The following is a 19,175-nucleotide window of genomic DNA, read 5'->3' as shown; positions in this document are numbered from 1 at the left end:
GCACGGGTCCCATTTGAACATTTTCTCTTTTTTTTCTGTTTTTTGGCTATTTTGATGCTATTTTTCAGATTTTTTGCGATTTTTCAGATCAGCGGTTTCCCCCGATTCGATTAAATGTGCATTTGTGGTGGTTTCCTGTAAATAAATCGGTCTTTTCATGGTTTTTCACGATTTTTCACGATTTTAAGCGATAAAACTTGCAAAATACAAGATTTTCATTCAAAAAATCTTATTTTCTGTTATTTTCCATCAATTTTCACCTATTTCTGCACTTTTCCGCTTTGCAAACGATCGAAAATCGATAAAAATGCAAATTTTTTGCGAAAAATAAATGCGGCGATTAAAGGCGCACGGAATTAGCGGGGTGTTGGGTCTCGCAACGATCGATTTGGCATGCTGCCAAGTGCCGCGAAAGCGCGGTTATTTGATTTTTATTATTCGATTTTGTCGATTTTTAGCGATTTTTGTCGGTTTTTCGCGAAAAAAAAAGTGTTTTTCAGTGAAAATTATTGAATTTCTACGTTTTTGACTCGAAAAACCATCAAAAACAATAGTTTTCAGGCCATGTTCATGGAAAGAGACGAAGGAATCGATTTAAACAGCTCCGTACACAGAGATTTTCCGAGTTTTGTGCCAGATGTAATATTTAAAAAATTTTTAATAGATTTTTCTTTTTAAAAAATGATTAAATTACAGGAATCAACATATCGCATTCAAAATGACACACAAAAATCGATGATTTTCCCGCAGCGACTCGATTTGAGTTCGCTGACTCCAAAAACAGCGAAAAATGGACAAAATAAAAAGAAAATTAGTCCAATAAAGGCGAATAGTGACTCGCGAGTCCAAAAATCGTTTAATTGGACGGAAATCGGCCAAAATTCCGTCGAAAAACGGAATCATACGATCGATTTGGACGCGATGAGAGAGAGTTTTGATCAGATGGCCAAAACGTTCACCGAGGTCAATAAAATTATGAAATTCAGGGGGAAAAGCGAAAAATCGATGAAAATAAGCAGAAAAATCGGAAAATTCTGTAAAAATTGAGCAAGAAATTGGAAATTTTGGTGAAAATCGGTGAAAAATTTTATTTTTGCGAAAAATAAATCGATTTTCCTCCAAAAAAAACGTCGAAAAAGTTGACCCGATTTGTGATATAATTTAATTTTTACTCTGAAAATTGAATTTTCTTCTAAATAAGTGATTTTTCTCTCATTTTGACTGAAAATTCACAATTTCCACCGTATAAAGCATGAAATAGAGTGGAAAGAGCGAAAAATCGATGAAAACAAGCAGAAAAATCGGAAATTTCAGTGAAAATTGATCCAAAAAGTGGAATTTTCGATAAAAATGGGCCAAAATTTTTTTTCTGCGTAAATAAATCGATTTTCCTCCAAAAAACCGTCGAAAAAGTTGAATTTTCCGTCTAAAAATCGATTTTTCGACTGATTTGTAATATAATTTAATTTTTTTACTCTGAAAATTGAATTTTCTTCGAAAAAAGTGATTTTTCCCTCGTTTTTTGGGTGAAAATTCACAATTTCCATCGAAAAAATCATCAAATAGAGTGGAAAAAGCGAAAAATCGATGAAAATAAGCAGAAAAATCGGAAAATTCAGTGGAAATTAAACTGAAAAGTCAAAATTTCGATAAAAACGGCGAAAAAAAGATTTTTTCATATAAAAATTGAAAAAAAAGAGATTTTTCTTTAATTTTTAGTAAGAATTCACCATTTCTACAGTAAAAACCCACGAATTCAACAGAAAATCCGGAATTTTCGTCTGGAAATTCATTTTTTTCGAGTTTTTTCTTTAAAAAGTGTTTTTTTTCTATAAAACTCAATTTTTTTCATAAAAATTCAAATTTTCCCTCATTTTCAGCCGCGTAAAAACTCGAGTTCAAGTGTGACCAGCGATCGTGCTTCTTCCGTTACGAGCACCTCTTCTGGACAGTCTCTCGGACAGAAATCTATATTGGTGGAGGTAAGAATCAGAAGAAAATTGGGATTTTTTCATGTAGAAACATATTTTCAGTCAAATTTTGTAGTAAACGCGCTCTACTGAACATCAAAATAGCAAATGTCCGGTAGAGCGCGTTTACTACATTCTCGCACGCGACGCGACCGCAACGCGTCCCAAAAATGGCGCGAAAAAGTGAATTTTTCAGGTCAGTCGAGCAAGGAAGCTGATCGATGAGAGACGCAGAGTAGGAGAGAGACAGATAATTGGAGAGACGCAGAAGAATGATGTGTTGGTTCTATCGGATAGTGATTTTCATATTGATGACGATGGACGGTATTATCAAGAGGAAACAGAAGAGGATGAGACTAGACCGTGAGTTGAAGGCTGAAAATGACTGAAAATCGAGGAAAAATGGGAAAAAATTACTGAAAATTGAGAAAAAATGACACAAAAAGGCTAGAAAACGGCTCAAAATCACCTAAATTAGAGAAGAAATTTTAATTTTCGACGTTTTTGGATCATCTGGCGCGTCTTTAGCGCGTTTTTTATTTCTTGACAGTCTGGCGCGCCTTTGACGCTTTCATGAGCGAAAACTGTATTTTTCGACGTTTTTAGACAATCTGGCGCGTCTTTGGCGCGTTTTCTTTGATTTCTGCCGATTTTTGGTTTAACTGGCGCGCCGTTGACGCTTTTTTTTAATTACAAATAGCTGCTTTTTATTCTATTTTTCAGCCAAAACACCTTCTTGACTGTCAGGCGTGCCTTTGACGCGTATTTCTACTATTGCGATTCATCTGGCGCGCCTTTAACGCTCTCATGACCGAAAACTCTATTTTTCTATGGTTTTTAGACTATCTGGCGCGTCTTTTGACGCGTTTTCCAGAAAACGGCTTAATAGCCTAAATGGACAAGAAAAGTCCGAAATGGGCGGAGCCTTCTCGGATTTTAAGCCTAAAAATTGAAAATTTTCCTCTGTAAACAACATTTAAAAAATTTCGAGATCGCTTCGAAGCTTAAAGCAAAGAGGCGGAGCTAGTTGATAATTTGAGCAAATAAAATCGATTTTAGAGCTTAAAATTATGGTGGAAAAAGGGCGGAGCTTGATAAAAGAAGAATAGAGCCGAAGTTTTGAAGTTTAGGTCCTAAAATCCTGAGAAAATGAGCTGAAAAAGGGGCGGAGCTTGAGAATATCACGTGTTTCTTCTGAAAATTTTTGAGTTCCGAGAGATTGGATGTACTTTAGAAGGGAAAAGTGCAATTAGCTAACTCATGATATTCCCTTAGAGACGAGATTAGATGAAAATGAGTCTGAGAAATCTGAAAATCTTCATGTCATTTCAAATAACAAGATTCAAACGTTGTAAGGCGAGTGGACAGCTGAAAAAAAAAAACAAAAAAAATTAGCTGAAAATTGAGGAAAAATAAACAAAACTCGTTGAAATACCGCTAAAAACGGCTAAAATCGCTTAAATTCGAGCATAAACTCGATGCTTCGACGTTTTTTGACAATCTGGCGCGCCTTTGACGCGTTTCCAGGCTTCAAATCGCCTAAATCGAAGTCAAACCCGCGCCAGACCGTCAAGAAGGTGTTTTGGCTGAAAAATAAAGTAAAAACAGCTATTTGTAATGAAAAAGCGTCAAAGGCGCGCCAGATTAACCAAAAATCGACAGAAAACGGAGAAAAACGCGTCAAAGGTACGCCTGACAGTTGGAAATTACGAAAATTGGAGTATGACATCATAAGAATGCGTCAAAGGCGCGCCAGACCGTCAAGAGATAGAAAACGCGCCGAAGACGCGCCAGATGCATCTAAAACCGTCGGAAAACCGTCGGAAAGTTTTTTTCCCCCAATTTGGGTGATTTTAAGCGGTATTTTGATGATTTTTGCTCATTTTTAGTCATTTTTTTCCAATTTTTCCTCAATTTTCAGTTAAAATGACAGTATCCCCTATTTTCAGACCATCCAGTCAGCCATCGCTTGCATTCGAACCCGTTGAACACGCTCGTCGTGGCTGTAATTCCAAAAATTTCATATCGTCAGTGGAGAATAATAGACAAAAGACTCGACTGAAAGAGACGGCGAAGAAGAAGAGAAATACGGGAACTGCTAGTGATACTGGTAAGGAGCACTGGGGTGTCGTCGGCGCGTTTTTTGGGGAGAAAAATCGACTGCCTGGCGTGTCTTTGACGCGTTTTAAGGTCAACACTCGAAATAGAGCGTCAAAGGCGCCCCAGTTAAATTACAATTGGAGAAAAACGCGTCAAAGGTACGCCCGACAGTCAAAAAAGTTCGAGAATATGAGCGTCTGGTGCGTCGTCGGCGCGTTTTTAGAACAAAATCGGCACGCTGGCGTGTCTTTGACGCGTTTTTTCTGCGAGTTTTGCAAATTGTGATTCATCTGGCGCGTCTTGGACGCGCGTTTTTCTCCGGTTTCTGCAAATTTTAGCTGTCTGGCGTGTTTTTGACGCTATTTTTCAGACCAAGCTCAAAATTTCGACATTTTTGGCTGTCTGGCGTGCCTTTGACGCGTAAAATACAAAAATTTTTGATTTTCACTTACCTGATGTGTCTTAAAAGCGTTTTCTACGTTTTGATTGTCTGGCGTGCCTTTGACTCGATTTTTTGTTATTTCCGAGTTACTGTAGTTACAGTAGTTCTACCATAGTGTTGTCAAACGATTTCAGTTTAATTTAGGTTGGTTTTAAAGGCGTATTGTGGTCTGTTGTGATGTTTTCATATTTTAATGTATGAGTTTCGGCGAGTTCATTTTCATAGTTCAAGAATTTTTTAATTCGGTCCACAACCCGCTGAGAGCGAGCGCCGAAAAGTTTGGTCATTGAAAGGGTCGCGAAAAAATGGGGGCCGTGGCCTAGAAATTCGACTTCGAAAAAGTTGATTTTTTGAATTTTGACAGTATTTTCGATTATTTTTGTTGTATTTATTCAATAATTTCAATAGAAAACGGCAAATATTGATAGAAAAACACTAAAAACTATCGAAAATAACGCCAGAAATAGCAGAATACTGAAAAAAACAACTTTACAGAAGTAAAATTTCTAGAAAATTCTCGCTGGCCAAACTTTCCGTTGGTTTTTTCAGTATTCTGCTATTTCTGGCGTTATTTTCGATAGTTTTTAGTGTTTTTCTATCAATATTTGCCGTTTTCTATCGAAATTATTGAATAAATACAACAAAAATAATCGAAAATACCGTCAAAATTCAAAAAATCAACTTTTTCGAAGTCGAATTTCTAGGCCACGGCCCCCATTTTTTCGCGACCCTTTCAATGACCAAACTTTTCGGCGCTCGCTCTCAGCGGGTTGTGGACCGAATTAAAAAATTCTTGAACTATGAAAATGAACTCGTCGAAACTCATACATTAAAATATGAAAACATCACAACAGACCACAATACGCCTTTAAGTCGATTTTCAGCAAGAATCTGCAAAATCTGCAGTTTGAGTCATTTTCAGACATTTTTAGCCTATGCTACGGTGTTTTGAGGTGCACCATTATATCTGAATGGATATTGAGTCATTTTTAGACATTTTTGATAAATTTTCAGTAAGATTGAATTGATTTATGAGGATTCCGGGTGTGATACTGTAAAATCTATATTCTCAGACAGTCTTCGAACGTTTCAGTTATATTTACTCTAGTTTGAGCCATTTCTGTCAAGTTGTGAGGTATTCCAGTTTATTTCAGTCGATTTTCAGCAAGAATCGGATAATTCAATCAATTTCCCACAAAAATCTGAATTTTCAGCCTATCTAGATCAGAGTTGCATGGAATTCCGACTTCCGACTTCCGGGCATTTTTTCCATTCATACTTCCGACTTCCGACTTCCGGATAAGGAATTTTAATTCCGACTTCCGTCATTCCATAACTGTGGAATTTTCGAATAGTGCATTTCGCAAAAATGCATGGAAAAATGGTCTAAAAGGACAGAAAATAGGCTGTTCTTCAGCCAAAAACTAATTTTTCACTGATTTTCGCGAATTTTATGATTTTTCTCTTGGAGTTTTTGAAAGTTTGAGAAAAAATCTAATTCCGACTTCCAACTTCCGACTTCCGGGCGTTTTTTCACTTCCGACTTCCGAGTTCCGACTTCCGGATAAGGAAAATCGCTTCCGACTTCCGACTTCCGGATAAGGAAATTCACTTCCGACTTCCGACTTCCGGATAAGAAAATTCACTTCCGACTTCCGACTTCCGGATAAGGAAATTCACTTCCGACTTCCGACTTCCGGATACGAAAATTTCACTTCCATGCAACTCTGATCTAGATGTACCGTGAGCCGCCATTTTTCAGTCGATTTTTCGCCATTTCAGTTAGGTTTTAATAGAATTTAAGTCAATTTCCAGCAAAAATCGATTGCCTTCTCCCTAATTATAGCTTCAGAATTATATATAGTTCACACGGGGGACCTAAGCCCCTGATTCAAATAAGATCAGTTTTGTAGTAAATTGTGTGTGTAGTAGTAATCGCAAGAAGAACATCACTAGCCAATTCGTCTATTAGAGAGGAGAAGGGGAATCGAACCCCCCCACTGTGTCCGCGTATCGTTCGTTTGTGTTACCGAGTAGACTACGGTGTGGGGGGTCAATTGGAGGGGGGGAGACCTTGATGTATATTTAGTAAGGAGGAGGGGAGGCAGGAGATGGTGTTATCGTGGAATTAGAGGGTGACAGGTGTTTGGGGGTGGTTTGGGAAGAAAATTAGCGAAAAAAGGCAGAAAAATGGAGAAAATTGACGGATTTTGAAGATTCGTGGGTTAAAAAAGGTGAAAGAGCACCAAAAAACGCGCCGAACGGCACGCCAGAAAACTTTGAGCGGGTACTGTAAGCAGGATACTGTAGTTTTGAAGAGAACACCAAAAAACGCGAAAAAACGAAACGCGTCAAGTTCAAAGGTGGCAAAAACTGAGTAAAACGCGTCAAAAGCGCGCCGGACACTCTGAAAACGTTGTAAAATTTGCTAAAATGAGAGAAAACCGACGGATTTTGAAGATTATTGGCTTGAAAAAGGTGAAAGAGGACCTAAAACGCGTTGGAAGTCAGTATGAAAGAAACGCGCTATAGGCGCGCCAGAGATCTTTTTGGTCATTGTAACTTAAAATTCAAATAAAAAGTTAAAAAACTTTATTCAATTAGAAGAAAATTTGTAGTTTATGTTTCTTTGTAACCAATATTTTGTCATTTTATTCATTCTTGACAAGAAGACGCATTCAAGACATTGTAACGGAGAAAGTGGATTCAGAATTTCAGGTTCTTGTCTGAAATATTGATTTTTTGGTATCTGATCGAAACTGCTTCTAGAAACTTACTCATTTTGAAATATTTTTGAATGAATGAATTCCAGGGGAATAGTAGAATCGATGGTAGTGGTCGTTGGAAGGGGGGTAATGAATAGGGATGGGATGGAAAAAGGGGGCGGGGCTAGGAAAGGATCAAATGTCAGAAATCCACACGTAGAATAGTTACAGTAATGTTTACGGTTCGAAAAACGGTTCGAAAAACGCGTCAAAGGCGCGCCAGGAACACTAAAAATAGAAATTTTGACTCCTGAAAACGCGTCATATGCGCGCCAGAGAGAATTTTTTATTCAAATTGGCGCGCATCTCGACGCGTTTTCAGGAGTCAAAACTCTTAATTTAGTTCCTGGCGTCAAAGGCGCGCCAGATGGATCAAAATCGTCTAAAAAGCGTCTAAGGTGCGCCAGACACTCACTCGAAAGCAGCGAAAATTGAAGGAAACAACGGCTTTTTAAACGCGTCAAAGGCGCACCCGACAATCTGAAATCTGGTAACCGCGTCGAAGGCGCGCCAGTTCGTCTAGAAAATAATGGAAAATGAAAGTTTGGAATATGAAAAAACGCGTCAAAGGCGAGCCAGACATTCAGAAACATCGAAAAATGTCTGGCGCGCCTTTGACGCGTTTTTAAAACTACAAACATAATTTTTCACTCATGAATCTATAAAATCTCTGTGTTTTTTTCAGTGTGTCTCTCCGATTCGCAACTCTACGAAATATACGAAAAACGTTGTTCGCAAGACGAGGTGACACTCACTGAGCATTCACCAATCGACAATGATCATGACAAAACGATTGTCGACGAGGTTTTCGAAGATTTCCATCATCGACTGAACAGACTCTCAGATAAAGAGACGCCGATTTTGAGGAGTGCCGGAAGGGATACGTCCAACTTGAGTTTGGGTAAGGAAATTCCGAAAAAGTGGAAATTTTGAGCTGAAAATCTCGTTTTTTTCGCTCATTTCCCATTAAAAATGCTCAAAAAGCTCTTAATTGGAATGTGGGACGTTTTCAAACCGCGGCCATCGACATTTTTGAGCCGTTTTTGAGGTTTTTGCACAATTTTCCGATAAAAATGTTCAAAACCCCTCTGAAATGGCCCGGGGACGTTTTCAAACCGAAGTCATCAGTTTTTGGCTGAAAATTGTGAAAAACCAAAGATTTTTGAGCAAAAACCCGTAATTTCGACCATCATGGCCTAGAAAAACCTCGGCCACCGCTCGTCTCGCGCCATTTTTGAGCTTTTTTGATGAAAATGCTCGGAGGACGTTTTGAAATCGCCAAAAACTTGTTTTGAAACGTCCTAAATGTGTTGATTTTGATATTTACAGCGGTGGCCTAGAAAAACCTCGGCCACTGATCGTCAACAGACCAATTTTGAGCTAACCATTTGATTTTTGGCCTAATTTGCCATTGAAAATGCTCAAAAACTCACTTTGGGGCGTTAGAACCGGAAAATTTGAATATTTTCATCATTCATGGCCTAGAAAAACCTCGGCCTCCGATCATCAGATCGTTTTTCGCATCATTTTTCGACAAAAAGGTCCTGAACCCTTTGTCAGGACGTTTTGAAGCCGAAATCTTCAGTTTTTGGCTGAAAAATTGCGAAAAAAACTGATTTTAGCGATAAAAACGAAGATTTTCGACCATCATGGTCTAGAAAAACCTCGGCCACTGATCATCAGGTCATTTTAACATCAATTTTGAGATGAACATCAGTTTTTATTGCTTTTTTTCTTCGAAAATGTTCAAAAATCTCTAAATTCGGGATCTGGGACGTTTCGAAACCGTGACGTTTAGTAACCGAAAATTTATTTTAAGAATTTATGTCATTTTAAGCAAAAAGATTCGGAAAATCTGCTGAAAATGACATAAAATCTTAAAATCAAGTTTCGTTTACCAAACGTCACGGTCTCGAAACGTCCCAGATCCCGAATTTAGAGATTTTTTAGCATTTTCGAATGAAATCATTCGAAAAATCTAATTTTCATCTCGAAATTGGTCTTGAAATGACCTGATGATCGATGGCCGAGGTTTTTCTAGGCCATAGCTGAATATATTTAAAATTCCGGTTCTAAAACGTCCGAAAAGTGAGTTTTTGAGCATTTTCACTGAGAATTGGTGCTAAACCTGTCTGACGATCGGCGGCCGAGGTTTTTCTAGGCCGCGGTTGAATATTTCAAAATCAGCACGTCTAGGACGTTTCGAAACCAGTTCAAAATGCTCAAAAAAGCTCAAAAGCCGCTCGAGAAGATCGGTGGCCGAGGTTTTTCTAGGCCATGATGGTCAAAATTACGGGTTTTTGCTCAAAAATCGTTGTTTTTTCGTTATTTTCAGCTATTATTGAAACAATTTCAAAACATTGATCCCGATGTTCACATATTCCCTTAATTACCTTCTCCTACCCAATTAAAACATCACTAATTGCGCCCCTCCCCTATTAATCCCCCATGTTAATTACCCCCTAATTGCCCCCCTAATTATAGGATCTCAACGAATCGAACGAGCGCGTGACGCCTCGGCTGCTCACCGATCCGCCTCTTTGAATAATATTATGTCGGCGACGACGGCCACGGCCAATCGAAGAATGGCGACGAATCAGGAGGAGCGTTTTGATGGAATTGGTGAGTTTTTTGGGATAAAAATTCGATGAAAATCGGGTTTTTTTTAGCCTAAAAACTGAATTTTGAGCAAAAAACTGGTGAAAATAGGGGTTTTTTCGAGTAAAAAATAATTTTTAAGCGAAAAATCTTATGAAAGTGACATTTTTCGCATTTAAAAGTTTTTTTTAATAAAACATTGATGAAGATGGCATTTTTTTAGACTAAAAACTGATTTTTAAAGCTGAAAATTTGATAAAAATTTCATTTTTCCGCCTAAAAACTGATTTATGAGCTGAAAATGGGGTTTTTCGCACGAAAAATTGATTTTTGAATTGAAAAATTGGTGAAAATGGCATGTTTTCAACTAAAAAACTGATTTTTGAATCGGAAAATCCTTTAAAAGTGACATTTTTCGCATTAAAAAAGTATTTTTTGGAAAGAAAAATCCGGTGAAAATGGCATTTTTCGCCTAAAAATTGATTTTTAAATCGGAAAATTGATGAAAAATGACATTTTTTGTCTAAAAATCTGATTTTTATACGAAAAATTCCAATTTTATCGGTTTTTTTTCGCTTAAAAATCAATTTTTTAGAAGGAAAAATGCCATTTTCATCGAATTTTGAGCTGAAAAATGTCATTTTTCGCCTAAAAATCTGATTTTTATACGAAAAAAGGTCCAAAATTCACCAATTCCAGCGCCGGGCGCCCTCCGTCACTCGATGTCAACAGTCCAAGTGAGCCGTGAGAAACTCCGTGAGCTCCAAAAAGAGCACAATTATCCGATTCAAAGTTTGGCTCGATTCGTCATTCGCCCATCGACGAGAGACATTTTTCCACTTCCTCTTGATATCGATGCGATTAGTGGAAAGGGTCTGAGACGAGATGAGAAAAGGTACAAAATTGGCGAAAATTTGGCTGAAAATGCTCAAAAATCTTTAAAAATCACTGATTTTGAGCGAAAAAACTACGAAAAAGCATCGAAAAATGGTCTGAAAATACTTAGAATGTTCAAAATCGGCTGAAATTGGCGAAAATTTGGCTGAAAATGCTCAAAAACCTCTGAAAATCACTAGTTTTGACTGAAAAATGGCAAAAAATGAGGTTAAACGCGTCAAAGGTGCGCCAGATGTTCAAAAATGGCAAAAAATGAGGTTAAACGCGTCAATGGCGCGCCAGATGTTCAAAAATGGCAAAAAATGAGATTAAACGCGTCAAAGGCGCGCCAGATGATCAAAAATGGCAAAAAATGAGGTTAAACGCGTCAATGGCGCGCCAGGTAAATCAAAATCGTCATAAACGCGACTAGGGTGCGCCAGACACCGCCCCTATTTTGGAAGAATTTCAGCTTTTAGAACGCGCCAAAGGCACGCCAGCCACACACTCGAAAGTAGCAAAAATGGAAGAAACGGTGGTTTCTCAACGCGTCAAAGGCGCGCCAGACATTCCAAATCTTCGAAAAATGGCTGGCGTGCCTTTGACGCGTTTTTCGAACTCCTGATTGTCTGGTGCGTCTTTGACGCTTTCTAAAAGCGCGAAATTCTTCCAAAATGGGGGACTGTGTCTGGCGCGCCTTTGACGCGTTTTATACGATTTGAATCCATCTGGCGCACCTATGACGCGTTTTCCTCCGTTATGTCATTTCTGAATCGCTGGCGTGATTTTGACGCGTTTTTAAGCTAAAATTTTGAGTTTTCGAGCTTCATAGTTGCTGAAAATGGTATTTTTCGCAGTTTTTGATCAAAAATCCCCAAAAAACCTCGAAATTTTTCCAGTACTCAACGAAACTTTGGCGGAAAATCGGCGTCAGTTCAAATCCACGGCGAACGTCCGTCTCCACGCATCACGACAATCCCTCAGAAGTCTTCATCTGGAGCATCGAGACCGACGACGTCTTCTGCCGCCAAAAAAGTTGGATTTCAGTCGAATTTGGCGCCAAATTCGAAAATTTCGAAAAATTTCACTAAAAATTCAAATTCCCGCCAGTTGCCACCACCCTACTGTAGCGCCACGTCATCCGATGGCACCGCCTACTCGATCGCTACAGTAACCCAACAATTGTTGGGTACTGTCAAATCACTTCATCCCGATTGGCTTCCGACGATTCGACGGATTCTGAATGACGATGACGTCACAGATGACGTCATCGGAGAATTCCGTGGTGTACTTCACGTGGAGAAGACGGCGTTAGAGGAGAAATTCAAGAAGAATCGTAATGAGACGCCGTTTGATGAGCAACACTTTTTGGCGAAGATTTCAAGTGTTTCGAGGATTTTGGAGAGGCTGGAAACGTTGGCTAATGGAGGGGGACATGTTTCGAGAATTCAACAGATTAAAATGATTCATTCGGCTCTTTTGAGCACTTAATTTGGCTGAATATGGGCTGAAATTGGCTGAAAATCGCTGAAAAACTGAAATTTGCCTATAAAAACGAAGATTTTTGGGCTAAAAATCTCATTTTCCGGCTGTTTTGAGCACTTGATTCCGCTAGGAAACGCTGAAATCACGAAAAATTTACTGTAAATTGCGAAAAAAAAATGAAAATTTTCGAGCAGAAACCCGTAATGATGACCTAGAAAAACGGTTTTGAAAAACCTCGACCATTGATCGTCAAAAAACCAATTTTGAGCTAAAATTTTCATTTTTTTTGCCTTATTTCTTATTGAAAATGCTCGAAAACTCACATTGGGACGTTTTAGAACCGGAAAATTGGAATTTTTCATCCATGGCCTAGAAAAACCTCGGCCACCGATCATCAGATCGTTTTTTTCGATAAAAATGTTCAAAACCCCTCTGAAATGGCCCGGGGACGTTTTGAAACCGAAATCAACAGTTTTTGGTTGAAAAATTGCGAAAAAACTGGTTTTTATCGATAAAAACGAGGATTTTCGACCATTATGGCCTAGAAAAACCTCGGCCACCGATCATAACAGCAATTTAGAGATTTTTCGCATGATTTTCATTCGAAAATGCTCAAACACTCACTTTGGGACGTTTTCGAACCGGAAAATTGGAATATTTTCATCCATGGCCTAGAGAAACCTCGGCCACCGATCATCATGCCATTTCAACCCCAATTTCGAGATGAAAATCAATTTTGTGAATGATTTTCACTCGAAAATGCTCAAAAATCACTAAATTCGGGATATTTGAACATTTTCGACTGGAAATCATTCAAAAATCTGATTTTCACCTTGAAATTGATGTTGAAATGACGTGATGATCGGTGGCCGAGGTTTTTCTAGGCCATGGATGAAAATATTCTAATTTTCCGGTTCAAAAAAGTGAGTTTTTGAGCATTTTCAATGAGAAATGATATGAAAATTGAGTTTTTTTTGCTCAAAATTGGTTTTTTTCACGATCAATGGCCGAGGTTTTTCTAGGCCATGGGTGCCAATACATCCCGGAGCCGATTTTTGTGATTTTCGAGTGTTTTATGGTGAAAAAAGTGCAAAAAACGGTAAATTTCAGATTTTTCTCCATTTTCAGCCAAATTTCAGCCTTCTCCTAAGCCCCGCCCACCTTTCTATATATATTTTTTTTCGATTTTCAAATGTCTATTATTATTTCTAATCGTTTAACGATTATATTGTATTTATATTATCCCTCTTTTTCAGCATTTATATTCCATTTTCAGATTAATATCATTATTTTCATTAGGCCCCGCCCACTTTCAGAGACCACGCCCCCTTATACTTGATCTTCCATTTGCCTTTTATTCGGGAAAACTCTAATTTTTAACGGATTTTTTATTATAAATTTACGATTTTCAGCATTTTCTTGTTCTAAAAATTGGAAAAAAGGTCCCGCCCACTTTTAAGCCTAAGCCCTGCCCACTTTTTAGCATAAGCCCCGCCCTTTTTCAGCCCAAATTGACTAAGCTCCGCCCCTTTTCAGTTCGATTTCGAAATTTTTCGCCCCCTAGACTAAATCTCAGCTTGCTCCTGATGTTTATGTGCGTAGTCTTGTGTGTAGTTTGCTCCTCTAAACCCCGCCCACTTCATTTTTCTAGACAATGCAACACAAAACGACGACTCAAAAATGAGCCATTTTCCCGCTTAAATTTTTCATAACCCCTTTTTCCTTTTTTTTGTTTTCAAATAGTCTTTAGTCGCCTTTTAGGATCAAGCTGGCGCGCGTCTGACGCGTTTTTTCGAATTTCTGATTGTCTGGTGCGCCTTTGACGCGTTTATGAAGCCGTCGTTTCTTTCGTTTTTGCCACTTTCGAGTGTGCGACTGGCGTGCCTTTGGCGCGTTTTAGACGGTTTTTATCTAAAACTGAGGAAAACGCGTCATGGGCGCGCCAGATGGATCAAAATTGTCTTTAAAGCGTCAAAGGTACGCCAGACAATCAGAAATTTGAAAAAAAAGCGTCAAAAGGCGCGCCAGCTACCTACTTTTGGTCAGTCTGGCGCACCTTAGACGCGTTTTTTGTTATTTTTTGATCCAACTGGCGCGCCTTTGACGCGTTTTTGTGTTCTGTTTCGTTGTGTTATTATTACACTTTTTCTTTCACTTTTTTGCGATTTTTTGTTGATTTTTTGGTTAGTTTCACTTCTAATTAGTAGTTAATTGAAGTTAATTAATTGGATGACTTTTTTGAAATGGGGTACTGTAACATTTTGGGTTACTGTAGTTTTGAAAAGAGTACGCTTAGAGCTGGTATGAAAATGGGTGAAAATTGATCTGAAAAAGCGTCGAAAGGCACACCAGACAACTTGAAAATGTCGAAATTCGGGTTTGGATTCCAAGAACGCGTCAAAAGGCACGCCAGCCATTTTTCGATGATTTTCTAGGCGATCTGGCGCGCCTTTGGCGCGTTTTTCCAAATTTTTCATTGTCTGGCGTCGGAGGCGCGCCAAACATCCAAAATTATCGAAGATTGGCTGGCGCGCCTTTGACGCGTTTTTCGAACTTCTGATTGTCAAGCGTGCCTTTCTTCCCAAATCAGAGACAGTCTGGCGCACCTTCGGCGCGTTTTAGACGATTTTGATCCATCTGGCGTGCCTTTGACGCGTTCCGAAAGGTGAAATATTCAGAATTGGGGGATTGTGTCTGGCGCGCCTCAGACGCGTTTTTGACGATTTTGAATCATTCTGGCGTGCCTTTGACGCGTTCCCAGGAACTGCCCATTTTCCAAAATTTGAACACTCTGGCGCTCCTTTGACGCGCCTCTGAAGCGATTCGAGATCACCGGTCAGACGCTTTTTAGACGCTTTTTAGACGATTTTGATTCATCTGGACTGCCTTTGACGCGTTTTTCCAAATTTTTCATTGGCTGGCGCACCTTTGGCGCGTTTGAGAAGCCAACAAAACTGAAGAAAACGCGTCTAAGGTGCGCGAGACTGTAGTTGTAAATCCAAAAGTAGGTAGCTGGGGTGCCTTTTGACGCTTTTTTTTTCGAATTTCAGATTGTCTGGTGCGTCTTTGGTGCGATTATGAAGCTCTCTTTTCTTCAATTTTTGCTACTTTCGAGTGTGTGTGGCTGGCGCGCCTTTGACGCGCCTCTGAAGCGCTACCAGTTTTGATCCATCTGGCGCGCCTTAGACGCGTTTTGACCGCTTGCGGTCGTCTCTCATGTCAATCCAGTGTTGTTTATACACCCTGCTATCCCCCCTTTTCTCTATCTCTCTGCGTCTCTCTGTTGTCTGCGTCTCTCATCTCCCCGTACTTTCTCTCTCTCTTTCCTCACATCCTTTGCCATTTCAACTGGTGGAGAAGAAGAAGAATGTTTCTCATTTTGCCACCCTCCTCCTCCTTTTTTTCTTTTTGTCCCCTCCCCCTCACAACAATTGCACCCACATTTTATCTCTATCTCTTTCCACCCATTCCCCTTTAATGTTGAAAATTCACAAAAATTTGAGAAAAACTGCCAAAATTAGTGATTTTTACCTCAAAATAACCGGAAAATTCGATTTCTGACGTTGAAAACCATCGAAGACCTAATTTTCCATGTCGGAAACCACATTTTTAGCAAAAATTTGGCATTGCTCAAGGTGCACCACTATGAGAACGGGTACCGGGGTTCGATCCCGCTTGGGGTCAATTTTTCGAATTTTTCAAATGTTTTTCTGTTTTTAGTTGATTTTATCTTGTAGATCAAGACCAGGGCTCCATTTTTGTAGTTGACAACTTTTTGATAGCTCCGCCCACTTTTGAGATATGCGCCTTTAAAGATGCCTGAGGCTCTAGAATCCAAGAGCTGGCGCGCCGTTGGCGCAGACATGTCTGCGACGCTAGAATGGCTGTCTATAACAGGTTGGGGTGCCTGCGGCGCTAGAATCGTTTTATAAAATCGGCTGGGGCGCCTCCGGCGCAAAGATGGTTGTTAGTGGGGTGGCAGGAGAGGATCTTGTTGAAAGAGCTATATTTAAAGACCCATATCTCAAAAATGGGCGGAGCAAACAAAAAACATGCAATTGCAAAATTGTAGATCAAATCTAGGACAATATTTTTGTAGTTAACAATTTTCCGCTAGTTCCACCCACTTTTGAGATATGTGCCTTCAAAGTTGGAATTTGCCTAAATTAGTCTTTTTCAATGCGAAAATGTGATTTTTACCTCAAAATAACCGGAAAATTCGATTTCTGACGTCAAAAACTACTCAAAACCCAATTTTTCATGTTGGAAACCACATTTTTAACAAAAATTAAGTTTAGCCGAGTAGTTGTTGGTCAAGGTGCTCAACTATGAGAATGGGTACCTGGGTTCGATCCCGCTTGGAGTCTATTTTTGTAAATTTTTTATTTTTTCTGTTTTTAATTTATTTTATCTTGTAGATCAAAACCAGAGCTCCATTTTCCTAGTTGACAGTTTTCCGATAGCTCCGCCCACTTTTGAGATATGCGCCTTTAAAGATAGCTGCTTCAACAAGATCCCCACCTAATGCAACCATTTTTGCGCCGAAGGAGCCCCAGCCAATGAAAAAAACCGTTCTAGCGCCGCAGGCATCCTAGACAGTTATAAATATAGCATTCTAGCGTCGCAGACATGCCACGACACTTTTGCGCCGAAGGCGCGCCAGATTTTGGATTCCAGCGCCGCAGGTATGTTTAAAGGCGCATATCCCAAAAGTGGGCGGAGCTATCAAACTTTTTGGTCAGTGTAATTTAAAATTCATAACAAATAACTTTAATAGTTCAAAAACTTCATTCAATTAAAAGAAAATTTGTAGTTTATGTTTCATTGTAACCAATATTTTGTCATTTTATCGAATCCAACAATGCAACGAGACAACGACGAGAAGGCAATTCCATGACAACGGGTAGAGGATTCAGAATCTCAGAAGTTTCAGGTTCTTGTTTGAAATATTGATTTTCTGGTAGATCAAAACTGCTTCTAGAAACTTACTCATTTTGAAATAATTTTTGACCAATTCCAGGGGAATAGTAGAGTCGATGGTGGTGATCGTCGTTGGAAGGGGGGTAATGAATAGGGATGGGATGGGAAAAGGGGGCGGGGCTAAGGAAAGGGTCAACGTGTCAAATGTCAGACACGTGGAATAGTTACAGGGATATTCACGTAAAATAAAATTTAATTTGAATACCAAAAAATTAAAAAGGAACTTTTTTTTCGAAAAATCTCTCTTTTGAGACTTTTTATGACTTCATTTTTATGTTTTGTCTATAATAAGTTAAATACACTTTGTAGAACAAAACCAGGGCTACATTTTTGTAGTTGACAATTTTTTGATAGCTCCGCCCACTTTTGAGATATGCACCTTCAAATAGTGGGGTGAGGAGAGCGCGCCCTCAACATCGCCTATCTTCAAAGGCGCATATCTCAAAAGTGGGCGGAGTTATCAAAAAATTGTCAACGACAGAAATGGAGCCCTCGTTTTGTTCTACACAAAATGACAACGTTATACATATGTCTGTTGCAAGATTTCATTCTCTTAAACATGTATGTAGTCTGATCTCCCTTCTAGACAACTTCCTCCTATAATCATTTTTTTTGTCGTTTTCTAACGGGGTATCCTCCCCCCCCCCCCTCCTTCAATCTGGTTTGTTTTAATGGTTTAACCACCAGATGTACACATACATGAGTGTGTACGTACCTAGACAACGCATTCGAAAAAAACGGTCAAAAATTACTTTTTTCTCTCCGTCTCTGTCACACTGAAATCAGCAATTTTTTCCTCTTTTTGTTTTGTTTTTTTGTTTCCTTTCCACGTCGATGTCGTCGTCGTCACCCCCCTTTTTTGTGTTAACAAATACTTTTTTACCTAGAAGATGAAAATAAAGCGTCAAAGGAGCGCCAGAGTTTTGAAATTTTTTAAAAATGGGAGATTCCTGGAGCGCGTCTGAGGCACGCCAGCGTGATTCAAAAATGACAAAATTGAGGGAAACGCGTCAAAGGCACGCCAGATGGACTAAAAGCTCTGAAATTCTTCCGAAACAAGGGGCTCTCACGCGCCAAAGGTACGCCAGAATTTGTTGGAGCCTTTTTCATATGGAATAGAACGGGTGTGGGGGCAAAATAATGCGTTGATTAGATTTTTCTTTTTCTTTTTCTTGTTATTTTTCATTTATGTTCTGTCTGACTGGCTTTCTTGATTTTCTAAAAAAAAATTTCGAAAAATTCTACTTTTTGAGATTCATTCATGACGTCAATTTAATTGTTTTTCTATAATTTGTTAAATCCAATTTGTAGATCAAAACTAGATCTCCATTTTTGTAGTTGACGGTTTTTTGATAGCTCCGCCCACTTTTGAGATACGCGCCTTTAAAGATAGTTGTCTTAGAAGAAAAGGCGCGCGCTCTGCTGTCTTTAAAGGCGCATATCTGAAAAGTGGGCGGAGCTATCAAAAAGTTGTCAATTACAAAAATATAGCCCTGGTTTTGATCTACAGATTAAATATAAATTCAAATAAATCTGGTAGGAACTGAAGTCGTGACGGGATCTCAAAGTTGATCGATTTTCACTGGTTTGGCGCGCCGTCGGCGCGCCAAACTCAGTTTTCAAAATAAGTAGAATGTGTAGACAGACAAAAGACCGTGAAAATGTTGTTATTGTTTATATCTCTAACTGTCTCCCTCTCTCTTTCTCTCTCTCTCTCTCGTTGTCTGCGTCTCTCACTCTCTCCCCTCCACTCGCATGATTCACCTTTCTCCCCAATTTTCTCTTGAAAGTTGGCTTCCGATTTTTTTTTCTTTTTCTCTGATATCACTCACGTTTTGTGATATTAGGCGGTTGCCCACGACAACGCGCTGGCCATACATTGATTATAGGCAGAGAGACAGCTGAAAATATGTTAGAGCCCAGAAAATTTTCGTATTCTGGCTTGTGTAGCCGTTTTTA

General features: G+C 39.1%; 1 protein-coding gene across 1 annotated transcript; it reads left to right on the top strand.

Moving 5' to 3' along the window:
• Positions 1-564: 564 nt before the first annotated feature.
• On the top strand, positions 565-12,242 carry GCK72_003242 (uncharacterized protein; the record flags this gene model as incomplete). The annotated part of the gene is made up of 9 exons (XM_053723909.1): positions 565-639; positions 697-963; positions 1,881-1,982; positions 2,167-2,333; positions 3,920-4,080; positions 7,963-8,178; positions 9,762-9,899; positions 10,575-10,770; positions 11,651-12,242. 9 exons carry the CDS (start codon positions 565-567, stop codon positions 12,240-12,242), a joined length of 1,914 nt encoding a protein of 637 aa, XP_053592554.1.
• Between the last annotated feature and the right edge of the window lie 6,933 nt (positions 12,243-19,175).

This window comes from Caenorhabditis remanei, chromosome I, assembly GCF_010183535.1.
Source record: "Caenorhabditis remanei strain PX506 chromosome I, whole genome shotgun sequence".
In the NCBI taxonomy this organism is placed as follows: domain Eukaryota; kingdom Metazoa; phylum Nematoda; class Chromadorea; order Rhabditida; family Rhabditidae; genus Caenorhabditis; species Caenorhabditis remanei.
This window is presented reverse-complemented; position numbering and strand designations above follow the sequence as displayed.